This window comes from Mus musculus, chromosome 5 (genome assembly GCF_000001635.26).
Source record: "Mus musculus strain C57BL/6J chromosome 5, GRCm38.p6 C57BL/6J".
NCBI classification, from domain to species: Eukaryota; Metazoa; Chordata; class Mammalia; order Rodentia; family Muridae; genus Mus; species Mus musculus.
The window spans coordinates 32,716,869-32,737,864 of record NC_000071.6 but is presented as its reverse complement, the minus strand read 5'-3'; the positions used below and the strand labels follow the sequence as shown (position 1 = coordinate 32,737,864).

At 49.4% G+C, this 20,996-nt stretch overlaps 1 protein-coding gene, 1 long non-coding RNA gene and 1 pseudogene across 12 annotated transcripts in view; 2 read left to right on the top strand and 1 right to left on the bottom strand.

Moving 5' to 3' along the window:
• Positions 1-1,564, top strand: part of Pisd (phosphatidylserine decarboxylase) — a 49,342-nt gene extending 47,778 nt beyond the window's left edge. For 9 of the 11 annotated variants that reach the window (XM_006503999.3, XM_030254586.1, XM_030254583.1 and 6 more), the window contains one exon: positions 411-1,563. In XM_006503999.3, the coding sequence (XP_006504062.1) occupies positions 411-635 (225 nt within the window). In that variant the 3' untranslated portion in view covers positions 636-1,563. Of the gene's footprint in view, positions 1-410 lie in introns of all 11 variants that reach the window. The other 2 variants (NM_001347332.1, NM_177298.3) reach the window with 2 other exon arrangements.
• On the bottom strand, positions 1,468-17,474 carry Gm2420 (predicted gene 2420; annotated as a pseudogene).
• Gm52771 lies at positions 4,244-10,939 on the top strand. Its single transcript, XR_003955740.1, has 2 exons — positions 4,244-4,469; positions 7,066-10,939. It is a non-coding gene; the product is annotated as a predicted gene, 52771 (long non-coding RNA).

The following is a 20,996-nucleotide window of genomic DNA, read 5'->3' as shown; positions in this document are numbered from 1 at the left end:
GCTTGGCTCTGCTGAGCAGCTGCTCTGCAGACACCCCTGTCAGCTCAGCCTCCCTCTCTCTGTTGCCCAATCTGTGGCCATTCACCTGCCTGAACCAATCCCACATCCTATCACACTGCTTCTGCCAGGAGCCCTGATCAGAGGCAAGGATGGAGCCTGCAGGAGGGTAGAGTTGGCTTGGGTGAGAAAATCTGGTACCCACTCTGCCTTTTTAGGTGTTAATGGTTGCTGCTGGCGCTAACCTTTCAGCATTTATGTCTGACCCCTGCCCCGCCTTGTCAAAGTCACAGCTGATACTGGGAGTGTTGATTAGTTAGGCCTTTGCCCTGAGAGACTTGTCTCTGCCACCTGGGCTGGGCAGGGTTGAGAACAGGCAACAGGCTAATTAGCTTTATCCTTCTTGCTCCTAGGACCTGCACACAAACAGCCCCAGGTACAGCAAGGGCTCCTACAATGACCTGAGCTTTGTAACACATGCCAACAAGGAGGGCATTCCCATGCGCAAGGGTGAGCCCCTGGGGGAGTTCAACCTGGGCTCCACCATCGTGCTCATCTTCGAGGCACCCAAGGACTTCAACTTCAGGCTGAAGGCAGGGCAGAAGATCCGCTTTGGGGAAGCACTGGGCTCCCTCTAGTCCTCTCGGTTGTGGCTGCCAAAGGATCTTTCCACACAGGAGCATGAGGGTCTTCAGCGGAGCCTCAGGCTGTCTGGGTGAGGGGCACTGCGGGGCTGACCTTATAAGATTGCCTGTCCATGGGTGCAGAGGAGAGGTTCTGGGTCTCTCAGGACAGGACCTAGACCCCTTTTCAGAGTATGGGTGGGTGTGATTTGACCCCAAAGTCACTTTCAGGGGTGTTTTAAATTTTTGTACAAGCCAGAGCCTCCCACCCCTAACTCCTGGCTGTGTACTACCACACCCTCTAGCTGTGACCCCTCCCGTCACAGGGCTCTCTCAATGTGCACAGGGTGAGGTGCCTGCTGGGCACAGACTGTGGATCCACTGTCTTCCTAGAGCAGGCCACATGGCCTTCATAACTGCTTTCTGCTCCCCAATTTCACCCGTCTGCTTTCTGGAAAAGTAAAATCATTTATATAATGCTGAATGTGTTATCCTGGGCTCTGCCAGTGTCTTCTGAGGACAATGACTAATGATGTAGACCTTTGTAGGCTCTAAGAAGCTGGCTGAATCCTTTTGCTGGTAGGCAAAACCAATTAATTACTGGCTTGTCTGGTAGAGTCTGGAGTGAAAGGGCAGGTGGAGGCCCTGCCCTGCAGAACTAGGGGACATGCTGCTATTGGTCTAGGGACTGTGTTGGAGGCAGAGGGTATAGAGGTCAGTACCTAGAAAACAGGTATGCAGGCCATGGGGAACCCAGTGGTAGGGACAAGACCAGAGTTCATGTCGATCTTGGGAATGCCATGAATTTCTCCTGCAGGAGAAATCACTTAACTTTTTCAACTGTATCAGTAGTACCGTATTTTGTATGAAAAGTAGGAGACTTCTGAACAGTAATTCATTTCATTGCAAGACATTTTGAAATTAAAAAAACAAAACAAAAACTACCGTAGCTTTGTATTTTGTTGTTGAGGGTGGGGCAGTGTGTCCAAGGCCTGGTGAAGGATAGCACCTGTCCCCCAGGGATGGGCCCACTAGCACAGAGCCCGTCTCAGGCTGACACTGGGCCTCGAGCTCCTTAGCCAGCTGCTGGATCTGCAGTTCCACCTGGGGACATGGGAGAGAGGGAGGGACAAGGCAAGCTGAAAGGAAGGACAGCCAGGGGCTTACCTCCTCCAGTTCGGTTTTCACCTGCTCTTCTAGATGAAGGTCCTTAGATCTCGGCACCTCCTGGCTTAGCTCCAGCCACCTACGCAGGCTGTTGGCTTGTTGCTGGCATGACTTGGAGATGGGGACACCTATCAGGCTGGGTCCTTGGCACAGCCTCAAGCGAGCCCTTTGAAGAGGTATATTGGCTAATAAAGTGCTTTGAGAGAATGGCCAACAATCTTCTGTCTTTCCCAGCAAACAGCAACTCATGTGAGCCGTGTGAAAACTTCTCTTCCTGTCCCTTTCTAGAGGGATCAGTCTTTTTCACTGAGGTCTCTGAAAACTGCTGTATGTCAACTGTCCCCAGAACACTGGGTATAAGTAGGACCCAGGCCCACGCTGTTTGTCCCTTGTTAGCATTACAGTTACAGTTGTCAGGTAGGTAACAGAACCCAGGCAAGCCTTGCTTGGCGTTCCATAACCTCCAAATAGAAAACAGGACTTCCAGCCCTAGGTAAGGCCAACTTGACCCTTCCCGGAGTAGATAAAGGTGCCAGAGGACACTCACCCGACCCCCTGGAGTTAGACCACACAGAGGAGTCCCAGGCCCTGCTGCAGGAAATGGAACTAACTGCCTTTCCAAGCCACAGCTATTCCCATAGACAGGTCTCAGGGCACCTGGCGGGCCTCACCAAAGGTCCTGCTTGGTGGTTTGGTAGTGCTGTAACTGCTGCTGGATCCCCTCCAATTCAGCCTCAAGCTCTGTGTGGCCTGCAGCAACAGGAAGGTAAGTCTGACCTTGCCCACCATCCCTTTAGGACCCAGGAGACTGGTAGGGCTTTGGTAGAGGGTGGCCCCAGCACCCTGACTTACTTACCTGTAGCCTCGGAGCCATAAACAGGCCCAGCCAGGTGCTTATGGAATCCCTGGGGAGGAGATGGGGATCAAGGTCCCTGGGTAAGGACGGGCACCCCCAAGGCTGAGGCCCAGGGATGCTGGGCTTCACTGACACCTGTAGAGGAGCAAAGGGTGGATGCTGAACAAGAAAGCTAGTAGGGACCCTGGGAAGTGAGTCCTGTCCTGATTCATTGCCCACTGGGCCTTGCAGTGCTGAGGGTGACTGCCCTGCCTGTTGAGCCTCAGGGAAGACTGTTCCAGGGTGGCACTCCTATCCCACCACTCCTGCACCCCCAAGGCTTCTCTTCTGCATGCCACTATTTTTTTAAAAAAATACTTACTTAAATACTAATTTACTGAGACAGAGTCTTGCTATGAAGCCTAGACTCATTTTGAACTCTCCATCCTCCTGCCTCTACTGCCTAAGTGCTGAGATTGGGTATATGTCACGTCATCAGCCACTCTTCACCAGAAACTGCCTCCTTCCTGTCTCCACCCCTCCCCAGTCGGCACTAACTTTTAGGAACTGCCGACTGGCTGTTTTCAAGAGTACCCCCCTGGCTACCTTTGCCCAGGACCCCATGTCCCCTATGCTTTTCCAGGTGACTTTGCCCTGCAGTATAGATACTCATAGCCTTGAAGGCTGATTGAATGGGGACCGACTGCCTCACCAGACACTGGACCCTACCCCAGATTCCATCTTTTAGTAAAAGAATTCTTTCTTAGTGACCCTGGATTCCTCTTCCGTCCTCACCATACCTAGCATAGCAAGTCCCACCAAAGACAGTCCCCAACAGACTGTCACACACACACCAGTGAGAGGCTACAGCCAGAGCACTAGCATGTCTGTCTGATCATACCACGGCTCATGGCTGCCCTAGCACTTAGTGCTCTGAGTCCAGGCCAGATGTGGTGCCCTACAACAGCCCCTCAATTTCTTCCTGTCCCCCAAGACCAGAGGCCCTGCTGGGAGCCCACCTATAAGATTCTTCTGGTTGTCCAGACATCAGTCATTGCTCAAGGGCTGGGGTGTTAGAAGACTAGCCACTGCTGTGTTTTAGGCCTGGTGTGCAGGGCACCCAAGCTTGTCAAGTGACCAAGGTATTCTAGAAATAAGAGTAGTAAGGGTTGGAGAATGAGCACCAAAGGAGAGTGAGTGACAGCGCAGTCGAGAACTCACCCTGGCAGTGCCTCCTGCCGCACGGGGCATGATGGAGGAGGGAGGCAGCAGCTCCAGGCCTGCCATAGGAGGCAGCTTCGGATCAGGAACATTCGGCAGGACCCCAGGTAGGAAGGGTCTTTTCAGGGAAGGGCCTCCCAGCGGGGCCGTGCTTTCCTCCTCCGGGGGCTTCTCTAACCCAAGCAGAAGCAGAAGCTGCTCACACCATGGAACCTTCCCCTGAATTAAAGGGACCAGACATCCAATAAAATATAGGAACACAGAGTTTTCAGTGCCTTTGGACTCACAACCATTCAACTTACTGCTGTTCCCAAGGGTGTACCACTCTGGGGACCTGGCTCCCCAAACGCTCAAGCAGGAAGGATGGACGTCGGGGCTGTTTCCGTGATGAGCGGGCTGCATTGCTGGAGAGAAATAGTCTGTTCCTTGGACTGACAAGGTCTGTGGGGGGACCTAAGATCTCGCGAAGGTTCAGTCCTTGGCATTTTACAGGGAGACTGAAGGCCAGCATGTGCACAGGGTAGGTCTGAGCCTAGACAACTCAACATGACCCTTACAGCCTTCCTGACTGATTCCTGGGTGCTGGAGCTGCACCTGTTTCTTTTGACCTTCACAGCAAGCTGACGGTATGTGTTCTTTCCTATCAGAAGACCCTCTGTCTTAGTCAGGGTTTCTATTCCTGCACAAACATCATGACCAAGAAACAAGTTGGGGAGGAAAGGGTTTATTCGGCTTACACTTCCATGCTGCTGTTCATCACCAAAGGAAGTCAGGACTGGAACTCAAACAGGTCAGGGAGCAGGAGCTGATGCAGAGGCCATGGAGGAATGTTCTTTACTGGCTTGCCTCCCCTGGCTTGCTCAGCCTGCTCTCTTATAGAACCCAAGATTACCAGCCCAGAGATGGTCCCACCCACAAGGGGCCTTTCCCCCTTGATCACTAATTGAGAAAATGCCTTACAGTTGGATCTCATGGAGGCATTTCCTCAACTGAAGCTCCTTTCTCTGTGGTAACTCCAGCTGTGTCAAGTTGACACAAAACTAGCCAGTACAATTGACCCCTTGTCAACTTGACACACAAACACATCACTAGTAAGCCTCAACCCTTACATTCTTATTCATCCCCAAGGTCTAAATAACTTTAAACATCCCACAGTCTTTACATATTCTTAAAATTTCAATCTCTTTAAAATATCCATATCATTTAAAATCCAAAGTCTTTTTACAATTAAAAGTCTCTTAACTGTGGGCTCTACTAAAATAGTTTCTTCCTTCAAGAGGGAAAATATCAGGGCACAGTCACAATCAAAAGCAAAAGTCAATCTCCAACCGTCCAATGTCTGGGATCCAACTTACGATCTTCTGGGCTCCTCCAAGGGCTTGGGTCACTTCTCCAGCCATGCCCTTTGTAGCACACGCATCATCCTCTAGGCTCCAGATGCCTGTAATCCACTGCTGCTGCTGCTCTTGGTGGTCATCTCATGGTACTGGCATCTCCAAAGCACTGCATGACCCCTTCAGTCCTGGGCCATCAATTGCAACTGAGGCTGCACTTTCACCAATGGCCTTCCATGGCCTCTCACAGTGCCAAGCCTCAGCTGCTCTGCTCAACTCCTTCATGCCTTCAAAACCAGTACCACCTGGGTGACCCTTACACATTACCAAGTCCAGCCACAGCACAAGGTACAACTTTGGCTATATCTGGAACACAGCCACTGTGCTCTCAGAAAACACTTCCCAGAAGATGTCACCTCAATGATGCTGGTCTCTTCTTAATCACCGCTAATTTCTTAGCTCCAGCTAACCAGCATCAATAGTCCCAGTAATGCAAAGTTTTTGCTTTAGTAGTTCTGGTATCTTGTTAATCACAGCTGATTCTTCAGCCCCAGCTAACCAGAACTACAGAATCTTCACAATCAAAACAGCAATGGCCCTGAAAAGAGTCTTTAATTTTCCCTCTGAAATTTCACAAGCCAGGCCTCCATCTTCTGCACTGTTCTCAACATTATCTTCCAAGCTCCTACAAAACATCTGACAGAGCTCTTAACAACGAATGGATCTTCAAGCCCAAAGTTCCAAAGTCCTTCCACAGACCTCCCCAAAACATGGTCAGGTTGTCGCAGGAATACCCCACTCCTGGTACCAATTTGTCTTAGTCAGGGTTTCTATTCCTGCACAAACATCATGACCAAGAAACAAGTTGGGGAGGAAAGGGTTTATTCGGCTTACACTTCCATGCTGCTGTTCATCACCAAAGGAAGTCAGGACTGGAACTCAAACAGGTCAGGGAGCAGGAGCTGATGCAGAGGCCATGGAGGAATGTTCTTTACTGGCTTGCCTCCCCTGGCTTGCTCAGCCTGCTCTCTTATAGAACCCAAGATTACCAGCCCAGAGATGGTCCCACCCACAAGGGGCCTTTCCCCCTTGATCACTAATTGAGAAAATGCCTTACAGTTGGATCTCATGGAGGCATTTCCTCAACTGAAGCTCCTTTCTCTGTGGTAACTCCAGCTGTGTCAAGTTGACACAAAACTAGCCAGTACACCCTCTGAGATATTCAGGGTCCTGCCAAGGTTAGAGGTGAAGGGTAAAGAGTGGGGACAACTCTACCCACCGTGAGTTCTGAGACTCAGTCTGGATACTCTGGGAATGACAACTGCCTCTCAAGGGTGGTGCACACAGGGCTGGAGGTGGAGAGAAGATTGGCTGCCCACAAAAAAGTGGAGCTCTGACAGAGAAGGGAAGCTACAAGCTTAAGACAAGGCATGAAGGCTTGACTGCTAAGTATCATAATACAGGGAGAAGCAGATGTCACACAGGAAGGGACAACAGTCTCCTCAGAACAATGCCCAGGGAAGAATGGCCTGACACAGGCCCCTGAGCAGCTCTGGTGTGATGAGGCTGTGGCACTCTCATCTTGTCCTTCCCACAGCTGTTTGTCCCTCTTGTGTGTTTGTCCAGCTTTGGCTCTAGGACTAGAGGCAGAGGTGAACCACAGTCCACTCACAGGTCTAGGAGGCAGGGCTCCCCAGCAACACCTGCCAAACTACCCAGGACTCCCTGAGATGGAGGAGCTTGAAGCTTCTTTGTCTCCAGGGTAGCATCTCCAGCCTCTGCAGCATGTCCAGGGAGGAAGGAATCCTTAAATGTCACTCTCTTGCTGAATGTGGTGGGTGCTGGTGGTTGAGAAGTCTTGCCTAGACCAAGCACCTTCTTTTTCCAGAGCTCAGCACAGTGGCGGACTGCACAGTGGAGCCTGTGAGCTGCCTACAACACAGCTCTCATCAGCTCCTGCCCTGCTCTGCCCTGCCAGCCTCTCACCAGCAGCCCTGGCTTACCTGGATCTGCTGCTGGGCCTGGAGCTGCTGCCGGAAGGCATTCATACCAGCTGTGAAGCACAGAAGCTGTGTGGCACCCTCCTGTAGGAGCTGCTGCTGCTGGTAGGCTTGCATAGCCCGTTCCATTCATGCGGCCTTCCTCCTCCTCTCAAGTATGAAGCCCAGCCATGCAGTCCACACCTTGCAGAAGAGAGGACAAGAGATAAGACTCAGGCTTCCATGATGGATCCCACGACCCAGCCTACAGAGCAGCCCCTGAAGGCAGGAGTGCCCAGGGAATTAGAACCATTACCTTTGCTTGTAGTGAGAAGGCCCAGAGCCACAGGGCCCGGCTGTGCCCCACTGTTCTTGCTTCCGGACTGCCAGCTGTGGGCCCGAAAGATTGGGTTACTCAGAGGAATACACAGGCAACATGGCAATGGCCACTCTCAGCCCACCAGCTCAAGCATCTACCCTCCTTCTACTGGGAAGGGTTCAGGACCTGGCCTCCTCCTGATCTTGAGATAGTTAATATATTCAGGGACTGTGAAGAGGAAAAGGACAGTACAAAAGGAAGAACGCACAGACACCTCTGACTGGACAGTGAATGGACAGAGCAATGCTGGGGAACTGGGAGCAGAGCCGAAAGGGAAGGCTCTCCAGCCTAGAGCAAGAACAGACTGTAAACTTGGCTGTGCTGAGCAGACTGTGGCCTTCTGGTTTTTTATCAAGACCCCAACAAAGACTTGAAATTCACTTCACATTAATTTTTGGGTATTATTCCAGTGTGTTTAAGATGACACTTTAAGAGAAACCTGAATCGAAGAGACTAGCCTTCTACAAATGGCATATGAAGGAAGCTGATAGTGCGGGGGTGGGGGTGAGGCACACACAGGGATGGAGCCCTGGGACAAAGACAGTGTTAAAGACTGAACTAGATGTGGGGCTGAGATGGCTCTAAGCTGAAATCTTGCCAGTAGGCAAGAAGTGCTACACTGGTTCTCACCTGCTTCCTCTGCCAGAAGCAGGCCCGACCGAGTCTCTGTGCCAGGAGTTGGGCAGCTTGTCTCTGCAGAAACTAGAGAGCAAATGCACACGGAGTCAGACTCCACAGTCACCTAACTCAGGGTCTATCCCCAGCCCCTGGGCCAGCTGCAAGGGGAGACTCCACCCAAGTGAACACCTTTCTGCCAATGGCTCCTGCCCCCATAGTTTCCCCAGATCTAAAGTCAGGGGTCAGGAGAAAGCAGATTTCTCTTCTGAGCAGCCTTCTCCTGGGGTAGCCTTGATTCTGAGGCTGGCTATTCCTAGGTTTACGGGAGCCTGCAGCAGCTCCTGCAGCCTTGTTCCTGCAGAATCCCAGCCCTAAAACTTCTTGCCCTGAGTTCTGTCTGGAGATGCCTCCCCAAGACACCCATGACTCATACAGAGCTTGGAAAGCTGCCGCCACGTGCCTCACCTTCTTTCTGATACACCCCAGATGGTGTGCCTTCCACCTGGCCATTGCTTCCATCAGCAGCTGCCAGCGGTGATGCTGACCCGCCTGTCCCAGCTGGAATCTCTGCTGGGCCACCCTCTGGCTGCAGAACCCTAGTGTTGAAACCAGTTCCGGAGACGACATGAAGCAGATGTAAGCCGGCCGAGAACTGTATAGGGCTTTCATTCATAAGTGACTTTGTGGCATGGGAAGGCGTAGACAGTGGAGAGGTTATGTGATGTGACAATCAGCCTTTTGTGAGAAAAAGCGACACAGGATCCATGGCCACTGTGGAAGGCCAGGCAGGCCTGGTCATCTCTACAATCTGGAACCTGGAACTAGAATTTCTTTTTGCTGCTGCATCTCCCAAGTGCTGTCCCCATAGCTATCCACAGTCATTGCAGGTATCCCAGGACCCACAGAGCAACACCAACAGGTACTAGGCATGCAGAAGGAGACTCTTGGTCTCAGAAGGGAGCTTCCTGCTGGAGCTCAGCCTTGGAGGCAGGAAATAAAGCTCAGAGAGTGAAGTCCGGTGAGCCTGAGGTATGACCAGGAAAGTAGTAACGTGATCTCTTGGGACCTCACTGTGTAGGCCGCGTCCTGGAGCCTGGAAATGCCTAATACAGGAGCCACCTCTGGAGCCATTCACAGGCTCCAGAGAAGGCAGCAGTCACGAGCCTTATCTTGGATGGTGTCCACCAGCCATTTCACATCTTGGGTGCAGCCTTAAGTGTCCCTATCTCCCTAGCTACCACTATGGATGGCATCATTGCTAAGGAACAACAGGAAGGTACAAGGTAGAGGGGAACAAAATGTAGAGTTACGGAACCTAGACCCAACAGATATATCTACAAAACACTCCCACACCTGAGGCTCAGGAACATTTTGGAAGAGAAGAAAAGATTCTAAGAACCGGAAGATCAGGGAGTTTGCTGTGTGAATGTGTCTCCTAGTAATGTCAGAAGCCATCAATGTGCCTGCCCAAATAGGAACCAAACAGGGACAACACTGATGGACAGTCACAGTGGATGGGGAAAGGCCCATGAGGCCTCTACTCTATACAAAGAACTACTTGGAAACTAAGACATGCTGAGAGTGGGAGAAAAAGTCTTTCCCAGGAAAGAGCTCACCAGATGGTTATTCAGTGCTAAGTGGTCTGCCCTGAAGACATGTAAGTAACACTATACTGACTGAGCAGGGTACATAGTAACAACTAAAACAGGTCAGGATTTGAAAGAGCAGAAGTGGTTTGTGGGGGGAAGAGGGGAGGGAGAAATGATATAGTCTTACAAAAAAAAGAATGGGAGAAAGAAAGAAAGGAAGGCTGCTCCCTATGTGGTCTAGGCTGCCCTCAAGCTCCTTGCTTCAGCACGCCTCCTTCCTGCCTTCCAAATGGTGGGACTACAAGCCTGTACTTTGTAAAAGTCTATGCCTGTGTCTAAGGATATTTTCCCCTGAGCTCTAAAAAGGTGTGGCAGAAACCTTGAGGTCTAATATCAGACAAGACAATGAGTACAGGCCTTTAACCCCAGCACTCAGGAGGGAGAGGCAAAAGCATTTCTGTGAGTTGGAAGCCAGCCTGGTCTACATAGTGAGTTCCAGGACAGCCGGGGCTATAGAGAAACCCCTATCTCAAAAACAAAACAAAACAAAACAGGCACCAAACCACAATGCTACTGCATCCTTCCCACGGATGGTATTTTGTGTTTACCCACTAAATTCCTTGTTCCAAAGGACCTGCCCTGTGCCACTACTCCCTTTAAGAAAAGTTCATGAGCTGGAGAGATGGCTCAGCAGTTAAGAGCACTGACTGCTCTTCCAGAGGTCCTGAGTTCAAATTTCAGAAACCACATGATGGCTATAATGAGATCTGATGCCCTCTTTTTTTTTTTTTTTTTTAACTGTGCCTGAAGAGACAGTATACTTACATATAATAAATAAATAAATCTTTAAAAAAAAAAAAGTCCTTCAGAGATAGCTCTGTTGGTGCTTCAACTGCTCAGTCCTTTGCTCATAGCAAACCAGCATCAGCATTTCAAGCTTCGCAGATTAGGAACGAACAGTTCTCCAGGAACTTCCTGGGCTTCCAGCGCCACGAAGGGACTACTGAGGCACCCCACTCTGTAGACTGCATAACCTCCTGTCATCCCTGCTTCCTGACCCAGTAGGACTGACTGGCCATTGAGGTCCAGCCTCAAGGAAAGTACCGGACCCTGAGCATCTCATGTATGATGTGGATAATATTCTAAAGCTCACTTAATAAATGTATATATTATGTAAATTACAGCATATAATACCAATTATATGTGTGTGTATACATACATACATACATACATACATACATACATACATACATATATACATCACAAGGAAGACCAAAGAAGGCAACAACCAGGAGCCAGAGGAGTCCAGGGAGGACTCTCCTCCAGAGCCTCTGGCCTCTGGCCCTGAGAAAAATTCTTGTTTGAAGCCTCCTGGTCTTGGAAGCACCGGGGAATGAGCACACATGGACAGAGCCCGCAGAGCACATGGAACCTTAGGGAGTCCTGTGCTCACACTCCCGTCACTGTTTGTCCCCACAGGCCTCTCTTACCCCTGTCCATTGCTTTCCGGGCTTCCCTGAGGGCAGCTGCCTCCTTTTGTCGGTAATATATCTGCACTGACATAGTCTCTCGCCACTGGACGAGGACCTATGGACAGGCAGAGAAAATACAGTGCTCATTTCATACTTTGATATCAAGGACACACTGTGACCAATGCTGCGTCCTTTTGAGGTAAGACTTGAAGGGTTAAGAGCTGGCTCTCAAACATATCCAGGAAGTAGCCAGCCATCTGCTCAGTCCTGGGTTGGGGCTTCAGGCCCCTTAAAGGGAAATCTTACTACTCAGACACTGAGACTTTCCTATCGGGAGGATTTAAACTTGATATTGTGCCATAGAAATGAAGTTGTTACATGGGTTATACTCCATCATTTGTTAAGCATTGTGTTAATTCTTCTTTTTTCCCCTCTTTTATTTTTCAAGACAGAGTTTCTCTGTGCACCCCTGACTCTCTGTCCTGGAACTCACTCTGTAGACCAGGCTGACTTCAAACTCAGAGAGATCCACCTGCCTCTGCCTCCTGAGTGCTAGCTCTGGAATATTTTTTTTCTTACACAGGAAGCCTAGTAACAAAACCCTTTGTGGGTAGTGTATGGTGGGACACACTTTTAACCCCAGAACTTGGGTAACAAAGACAAGTAGGTTTCTATAAGTTTGAGAGGCCAGTCTGATCTCCATAGTGAGTTCCAGTCTAACCTGGGCTACATAGTAAGACCGTATCTCAAAAGAGAACACAAAACCCTTTGTGTGGGGTGTGTGCATGTATGTGTATGCACATGTCTATGGGTGTAGAGGAACCAAAAATCCAATGTCTTCCTCAGTCACTCTCCGTTCATTCCCTAAGACAAGTGTCAGAGGCTGAAGCTCCCTGTTTTGGCTGACTGGCTGGACAGTGAGTCCCAGGATCCTCCCAGCTCGACTCTAACTCCAGGACAGAGTTACAGACACACGAAGATGCAGTGATGGGAATGTGCTTCAGTCTCAGGCTGCCTCAGACTGTCTACAGCAGCTGACTAACAATGCCTCATGCTCTAGCAGGGGTGTGGTTTGTCAGCTGCAGATCCTGTGACCTTTGGAATTCTGGGAACTTTTCAGAGGGTAAATAAATGCTAGAGCCCCAATAGGCAGTTGGTGGTTGCTAGTCATTTAGGGGGGTTGGTTGCAGTTTGTCAGTAGTTGTGCTCTAAGAAGAAACAAAAGGAAAGAAATGAGATTCAGGGATCTGTGTGTGTGTGTGTTTGTGTGTGTGTACACATACACAGTGATATGGAGTGAAATCAGGAAGGATAAAAGGTAGAAAAAGAACTCACAAAGTACCAAAGACCAGCTACACACAGTCATATTCAACTTTATGTGGGTGTTGGGGATTTGAACTCCTGTCCTCATGCTTGAACATCTCACCGGTACCACTAAACACATCTAAAGAACGCAGGGAACCAGATGAAGCACGGTACCAGCTTCACCAGTCATAAACTCCATTCCCACCTGAGTGGTCTCTCTTCAGAGCATTAAACCTAACCAGATCTGGTCATCTCCTCCCAAGGCAGGGACGGCCCAACATGTCTTGAATATTTCTGAGAAGATGCCAGTCTTCACTAAATGCAGGTGCTGCCTCCCCAGGGAACTGCGTGGTCACCAGCAGGTAGATCTATGCCACTCAGAGTTCCCAACAGTCTGCTTTATTCCAGAACAACCATGACCCAGGGACAGTCTCTGGGACTGTTTCTGTTTGAACCACTTCCTTGTATTATATCCCAATGCGTTGCCCATCCCTAGAGCATGGACCTTGCAGGAAATTTCCAACATCTACCCCAGCCAAGGAAACGAAGTAGTCTGGGTCATTTCAAACTAGATGACCAAGAACCTCTTGGGAGGTGCCATGCTTCCAGACAGGCCTCCTGAGCATGCAGTCTGGGTGCCAGTGGGTAAGATCTGGCACAGTCTTCCAACAAGGATACTGAATCTTAGCAGCTCCCAGGCTTTATCTGAGCGTAGTGTTGGCACACGTGTGGAAAATACTGGTTCTGGTAAGAACTAGTTTGCTTCCTATATGACATCTTTTCTTTTAATGAACAGTGATTCCTAACTCGGTACAAACAAAAATACCTACAGACATGCATGTGTGAAAGATGGTTACCTGCCCTGGGAGGTCCTTATTAAGTGTCAATTAATAAGGACTGTAATGTGAGCCCCAGGCTCCCTGGTAACTAGTCTGTACCTCACCTTGGAGCACAAAGTACTGCTGTAGTGGGCTCTTGCTTGAGAGGTTTTTTTTGGCTCCATCCAAACGGGCCATGGTGTTTTCTCTCCAGCACTATAACGCCCACCTGTAATGACTTGGGTCAGGTGAGGGGAGTGACAGCAGTTTGGGCCTGGGTGGCTTCCGTGAAACACTCTTTCCCATGCCTGAGTAAAGACTGTGCCTCAGAGCATCTGTCTCATGACCGTCAAGCTCATGTTCTTGCCGACACCCAACAACAGACGCTGAGTGTCTGCTCTGTGCCAGGTACCAGGTGGGACTAGGTGGCCAGCAGTGCACCAGGCCATCACTGAGTCCTCAGGAGGTGTATGATAAAGAGAGCACAGCTGTAAGCAGACGATAACAATTCAGGTGATTCACAGTGAGATAAGAGGCACATGAACCCCAGCACCTACTTGCTCTCTCATTCTGGTCTATCTGAGGGTTCTTCGTGAGGACTTCAGGGGAGTGATTGTTTAAAGTTCACAAGACCCATGGCCTACACACAGGCAGAACAGCGTGTGCTAAACAAGTACAAAGGGAGAGGGAGCAGGAGTTCAGAAACTTGAATTATAAGGAGTGTGGGTGTGGGGTGAGAGTTACAGATGACCCTAGAGGGGCAGACAGAGAGGCCTCAGGCTGCACACAGGAGTGGGGATGAAATAGTGTGTCAGGAGGAGAGAAGGTTAGATGTGAAGCATGGTGGGAAGAAGGCTCAGAACACGACAAACACGCTCCTGTGTGGGCCTCTGGTGAGGGTCTATTACCTGCACGGGCAGATCAGAGCATGCTGAGGTGAGCATGAAGATGCATAGCTTGCCATGGGGAAACCAGAATCAAACACTTAAGCAGTAGGAGGCACTGAGGCCATTCTCTGCACACCTTAGGCAGGACTGCCCCACCCACCCACACCTGCTTCTGGAAGGTCTTTCCTCGGCCTGAGAGATCCAAAGGACTCAAGACTCACCTCAGCAGCTGCCTGTTGTACTGTCTCTCCCTGGCTGCCACCTCCTGTAGAACACTCCTCACCCTGTCCTGGTAAACCTGTGGGAGATGAGGAAGACTGGAGGCCACCCCTGGGACCATACTCCTTCCTCTACAAGTAGGCCTCAGGTGCATTTACCACAGTGGCTACCAGGCCAGAGCTATCAGAGTAGGAAGAGGCCGAAGGTCTCCATTCCAAGGCCAGCACCTATCTCCACTGTAATGTTCCACAAGGCCCAACTCCTGAACTCTTATACAGAAATGAGATTTTCATGATGGCTGGCACCCCAGGCAGCACTTTCCGGGACACCTGATGTTTTGAGCCTTGCCAGATCACTCTGGGGAGGAACATAAACGCTTCCAGAAACCTCCCCTACCCCACAGTGAGGAAACCTGGAAGAAAGAGCTGGCTTCTACCAGCCACTTCTGCAGAGCCCTGCGAAGCAGGGTGCACTGGCTGTGCAGGGCCGCACGCTTCAGTTTCTGCTGCTCTTCCAGCCTCAGGGCCAGGCACTGTACACAGGGAAGAGTGGGGACTGTGGGCCGAGGGCCAGGAGGGGCTCACGGCAGCAATGTCTCAGAGTTTTCATTCTGTGAGCTCTCAGAAGGAGAATACACCAATTGAGCCTCAATCTTATCTATAAATATAAACCTCCTAGAGGTTGGTGGGTGTCAAATGAGCAAGTGCCGGACAGAAAGTGCTGGACAGGTACTGGCTTCCATGTTACACCCTTAGTAGAGTTTCTGTGAACGGCCAGACAGGAACTTTACACTCAGTAAGTTCAGCTAATAACAGCCCCACACATACGTAAGTTATCACTGCCTCACAGTTGCCCTTGACCAGAGGCATATGGAGGAACCCATCTGTCTGTCTGAGTCATGAGGACAAACAGCCCCACCTGTCCAAACGCCACACTCAGGCTGTGCCCGTGCCAAAGCCTTACCTCCCTCCACATGCTCCAGGCCCGATGCAGGAGCCATGCAGCGTGGAAGTGCGCAGCATGTGCCCTGCCCATCCTCCTGTGGAGAAAGAGGAGAAGCTCAGCAGGGGCCAGACCACAAGGGGCTTTAGAACTACTGAGCTCTGGGAGTGAAGGATTCTCTGAAGAGCTGTCTGATGATCTGGGCCTCTCCCAAGTAGGAACACAGAGATTCAGGAAAGTTTCAGGAAACCTCGTGGGGCTTCAACATCTCTGCACCAGACACGTGGGCTGCATGCGCTCTTCATTTAGCCCTGTGGTCTGGTGAACACTGTCATAGCTTGCCCACTAGTAAGTGTCCAGCCACCTGATAATGGGCTCATCAGTTTATACCCTGCCACTAGCTACGTGGGTCCCAGGCAGGAAGCAAGGTGGAGGTGAATTTCAGAGCATCTGAGTCCAATGACAGATTCCAAGGTCCTGTCCCTTGATTCAAGCTGAATTTCCAGGACATACAACCCACCCAACCTGACACCCCACTATGGGTGGGCACTTGGAGCTTCTGCCAAAGCTGGCTGCGGGGGAAGCAGCTCTGGAGTAGAAATGCCACTCACTCTATCCTAAATCCTCGGGTGCTTTCCCTCCAGATGCAGAAAGCCCTCCTGAGCAGTCCGCTGTGGTGGTGGGCAATGGCCATGGCTTGCTGCTGTCACTCCAGGTGACACACTGCTGCCTGCTGGTGCCTCACCAACCAGAACCTACGAAAAAGCTGCTACTCTGCCTGCAGTATAGCCTGAGGCGGGGTGGGAGGAAACAGAACAATCCAGAAGGAGACCAGTTCAGAGGCTAGAGGAGAATCTGTGACCAGCAAAAGAGATCCTCCCCCAGCAGCTGTCCGTGAACTGAGCTGACATCAATGTCTGGATTTTCCCAGGCTCCTGCACCTGGCAGGGTGGACCAGGGTTGTATAACTTTCTGAGGAGCACCCCAGGGCAAGTGCATAAAATGGATCCTCCCCCAGGAACTCACTCAAAGAAGACCACACACCATTCTCTCTGCCAAGCAGTTTTCTCGATGCTGAGACATCTGCTGCCTCCAGAGAGCAAATACTTGCTTCTCTAATGTCCCTCTAAATACACAGAAATGAGAAAAACTGACTAGAAGCCAAGCATTTCCAATGAAAGACATTTCTTATTTTTAGTTTTTAGTTTTTCTGTGTAGCCCTTGGCTGTCCTGGAACTTACTTTGTAGACTACACTGGCCTCAAACCCACAGAGACCACACTGCCTCTGCCTTCTAAGTGCTAGGATTAAAGATGTCCGACTCTACCACCCTGTGGCTCCTTGACCTTTGTCACTCTGGGTAACCGTTGTTCTAAGACAGTGGCTCTCAACCTTCCTCATGCTGCAACCCTTTAATACAGTTCCCCATGTTGTGGTGACAGCCCCCCAACTATAAAATTATTTCTACTGCTATTTCATAATTGTAATCTTGCTACTGCTATGAATCATAATGTAAATATTTGTGTTTTCAAATGGTTTAAGATGACCCCTGTGAAAGGTCACGACCCACAGGTTGAGAACTGCTATTCTGAGACTTCAAAAGACCGTGCTTTATAGAACGGGGGCACAGCATTTTAGGGAAATCGCGCAACGTGAAGGTCCATCAAAGCTCTCATTACAACACTAACAGGAAATTGTGCTCATGAAAGAAGAGCAGACGCATAAAACACAAGCTGTTCTGAGAACACTTGCAAAAAGTATGGCTGAAAGTTGTCCCAGGGGAAAGTACTGGCTAATTTTTCCTGCTTCATGAGATCCAAAGACCCGCATTCTGAAAACCCAGAGGACCAGGGACCGGGGGTTGGGAAACCAGTAACACAAAGCCAAGGCACACCAGAGTCACCAGAGCTACTTCAGAGCTGCCTGTCCCAGACACACGGGAACTGCACAGCATACCTGTGAAAACGCACTGCTCTTGTGTGCAGGATCCGTCTCTGCTGGTGCCATCGCCAACCTCTGTACCACGTGTAGAAGGCAGCAGACAGTGTTCGCTGCTGGAAATGACCATCTGCTCTGACCTGCAATAACTGAAACAAAGTAACAAAAGGCCTCAGTGAGCGCTCAGAGGCACACTCTTCTGAGAGACTGCTTCTCATACAGGCAGGAACAGAATGAAGTGTTATGTTTGATCTTCTCCAGTTTGCTAGGTTAAATACGTACCATGAGGGGCTGGAGAGACAGCTCAGAGGTGGCGAGCACTGGCTGCTCTTTCAGAGGTTCTGAGTTCAATTCCCAGCAACCACATGGTGGCTCACAGCTATATGTAGTGAGATCTGACTCCCTCTTCTGGTGTGTCTGAAGTGCCAGTATGTTCATATACATTAAATAAATAAATCTTTACAACAAAACAAAACCAACAAACCAACCAACAAAAGTAATGTGAAACATGAAACTATTTGCATCTTTAATCTTATGCAGTGTTATTTTTCTAGACACAAATGAATAAGAATACGTGTGTGTGTGTGTGTATTTAACTGAAGCTGGGTTTGGCGACACACATGTTTAATTCTAGCACTCTAGGGGCAGAGGCAGGTCAATCTCTGCTAAGTCTAAAGGCCAAACTAGTCTACATACATCCGGCCAGCCTAGTCTACATAGTTGAAGCCAGTCCAATCATGGCTGTACAATGAGACCCTGTACTTAAGAGTGCCCTGGTTTGATTCCCAGCCCCAACATGGTGGTTCCTAGCCATCTGAAACTCCAATCCCAACAGGCCCTATGCCTTCTTTTGGCCTCTGTGGACAGTTGCCAACACCCAGGTCAGGTCACTCACACCTGTAATTTCAGGTCCTCTTTGGGCTTACTCAGACACTGCACTCATGTGCATAGATATGCAGAATAGACATGCACATAACTAAATATAAATTTTAAAAAAGATTTATGTATGTATGTATGTATTTAATGTATATGAGTACACTGTAGCTGTCTTCAGACACAGAAGAGGGCATCGGATCCTATTACAGATGGTTGTGAGCCACCATGTGGTTGCTGGGAATTGAACTCAAGTCCTCGAGAAGAACAGTCAGTGCTCTTAACTGCTGAGTCATCTCTCTATCCCCCTAAAAATATTTTTAAAAAAAATGTGCACTGAGAATTTTCGTTTCTTTAAAAACCCAGATATGTTATATAAGTATGTGTCTGTTTTAACCCCAGGTGTGAGGTAAGAGGCTACTTCACAGCAGGTGACTATGGTTCGCCTTTCACAGTAGCCAGCTGCAGACCTGGGACTCTGGAGATGGCCTGTGGTGGCTGCTACTCCGCCTCCTGCTGCTGGTCCCTGCGGCTGTGTTTGCTCTTGCTGGTTTGCAGGATATTTTGATAACAAAGATTGGACTGGCTCCAAGAAAACCAACCCCCTGACCCCTGATCGGCAGGAAGTAGCCTACAGAGTTTTTCGGCCCCCCTTGCCCTCTGGCCTTCTTTCTCTCTTACCTAGTGTTGGGGGTTGTAAAGGTTTACGGTGGAGCAAGGGTTGCAAGAGAGGTAGAGACATAAGAATTCAATAAAATAGTTTTTTTTTAAAGCCAACAAAAATGACTCTGGGTGCTGAGGGGCGGTAGAGGGATGGCTCAGTGGTTAACTGCGTTCTTGTTCCTGCAGGACTCAGATTCAGTACTCAGGACTCTCATGGTGGCTCACAACTGTCTTTAACTCCAGTTCTAGAGGATCCAACACCCTCTTCTGACCTCTGTAGGCACTGCACTTATGTGCACAGACATGCGTACACATACACATAAGTAAAATAAATCTTTAAAAGTCTAATGAACTAACCTTTAAAAGTCTAATGAACTTATCTTCCCAACTCAGTAACAAGTCGATATTTTACCATTCTACATGTTACTTTTGCTTGCTTGTTTGTTTTTTTTGAGACAGAGTCTCTCTCTGTAGTCCTCGCTGTCCTAGAACTCACACTGTAGACCAGGCTGACCCCGAACTCACTGTATGTAGCTCAGACCAGCATGAAACTCAATGCTCCTCCCTCAGGCTCTGAAGCACTGGGATTACAAGCAGACACCACCGGTGGCCATTATACTTTTTGTCTGTTTTTGTTTTTTAAGATAGGGTTTCTCTGTGTAGCCCTGGCTGTCCAGAAATCATTCTGTAGACCAGCTGGCCTCGAACTCAGAGATCTGCCTGCCTCTGCCTCTCAAGCGCTGGGACTAAAAGTGTACACCACCATGCCAGGCTACATTAACTTTAAAAAGAAACTCACAATGAATAACCTTTTGTTTCCCTAAAACAGGAAGAAGTGTGCTCCTGAGATAGCTACGTGGACAGGTGATATTTAAGGTATTTTTAGCAAAAGGCTTTTACAGAGGAGTGGCCAGGGCAAGCCCTTGGGGAATGGTCTCCACTATATTCAAATCACCAAAAGTGGGAACTTTAAACATCACTGCAGAAGCTGGGCAGTGTTGGTGCATGCCTTTAATCCCAGCAGTGGAGAGGCAGAAGCAGGTGGACTGATCTACAGGTCGAGTTGGAGGACAGCCAGGGCTACTCAGAAAAACCCTGTTTCAGAAACAATCAATCAAACAAACAAATGAAACAGCAGCTACAGGCTAACTGAAAACTCAGCACACAACTGTATGCTAATGTTCTGATTGATCACACAGGCAGTGGCAAGGGCAGAGGGAGCCCCTATGCTGACAAGGCCATGAGCTACAGAGCTACAGGGACAGCAAGGGGCAGACACACTCAGAACACTTAGGAGTGACTAGCAGCGGAGTGCCAGAGGGGAGCTATGAAGGGCGGCCTGAGAGACAGACAGCTTAGGCAGAGTCTGCACCTAGCTCCAAACTCCCACTCTATCCCACGGCTGTGAAGAGATAACCCAAACCCTAACCCCTAACACCCTGCCCCTACCCCTAACTCCTCAATACTAACCCCCTAACACTAACCCTGAAACCCTAAATCTAACACTAACCTGAACCCTAGTCCCTAACCCTAAACCTAATTCCTAACCCTAACCACTAAAACCTAACCCTAAACAGAACTCTAATCCTAACCCTAACTCCAACCCTAACCTTAACTGCTAACCCTAACAAGTAACCCTAACGTAACCCATAACCCTAACACTATAACACTAACCCATAAACCCTAACACTAACCCACTAACCACTTAACCATAACAACCAAGCCCTAACCCTAACACCCTAACCCCTTAACCCTAACGCCCTAGCACCCTAACCCCTAACGCTAGATCCCCGAATTTAACCCCCTTAACATAACCATTAATCATTACAGCCTAACGCCTTAAGAACCCAAACCCTCAAACTCCAGAAACTGAACCCAAACCAGAATGCAACACTAAACCCTAACCATAAAACCCTAACCCTAACCCTAACCAAACCCTAACCCCCAAACCCTAATCCTAACCCCCTAAACTCTTAAGCCTAAAACACTAATCCTCTAACACTAACCACCAAACACTAACCCAAACCCTACCCCCTAACTCCTTAACCCTAACACCCTGACCCTAATACTCTAACCCTAACTCCCAAACCCTAATCCTAACCCCAAACTCTTAAGCCTAAAACGCTAACCCTCTAACA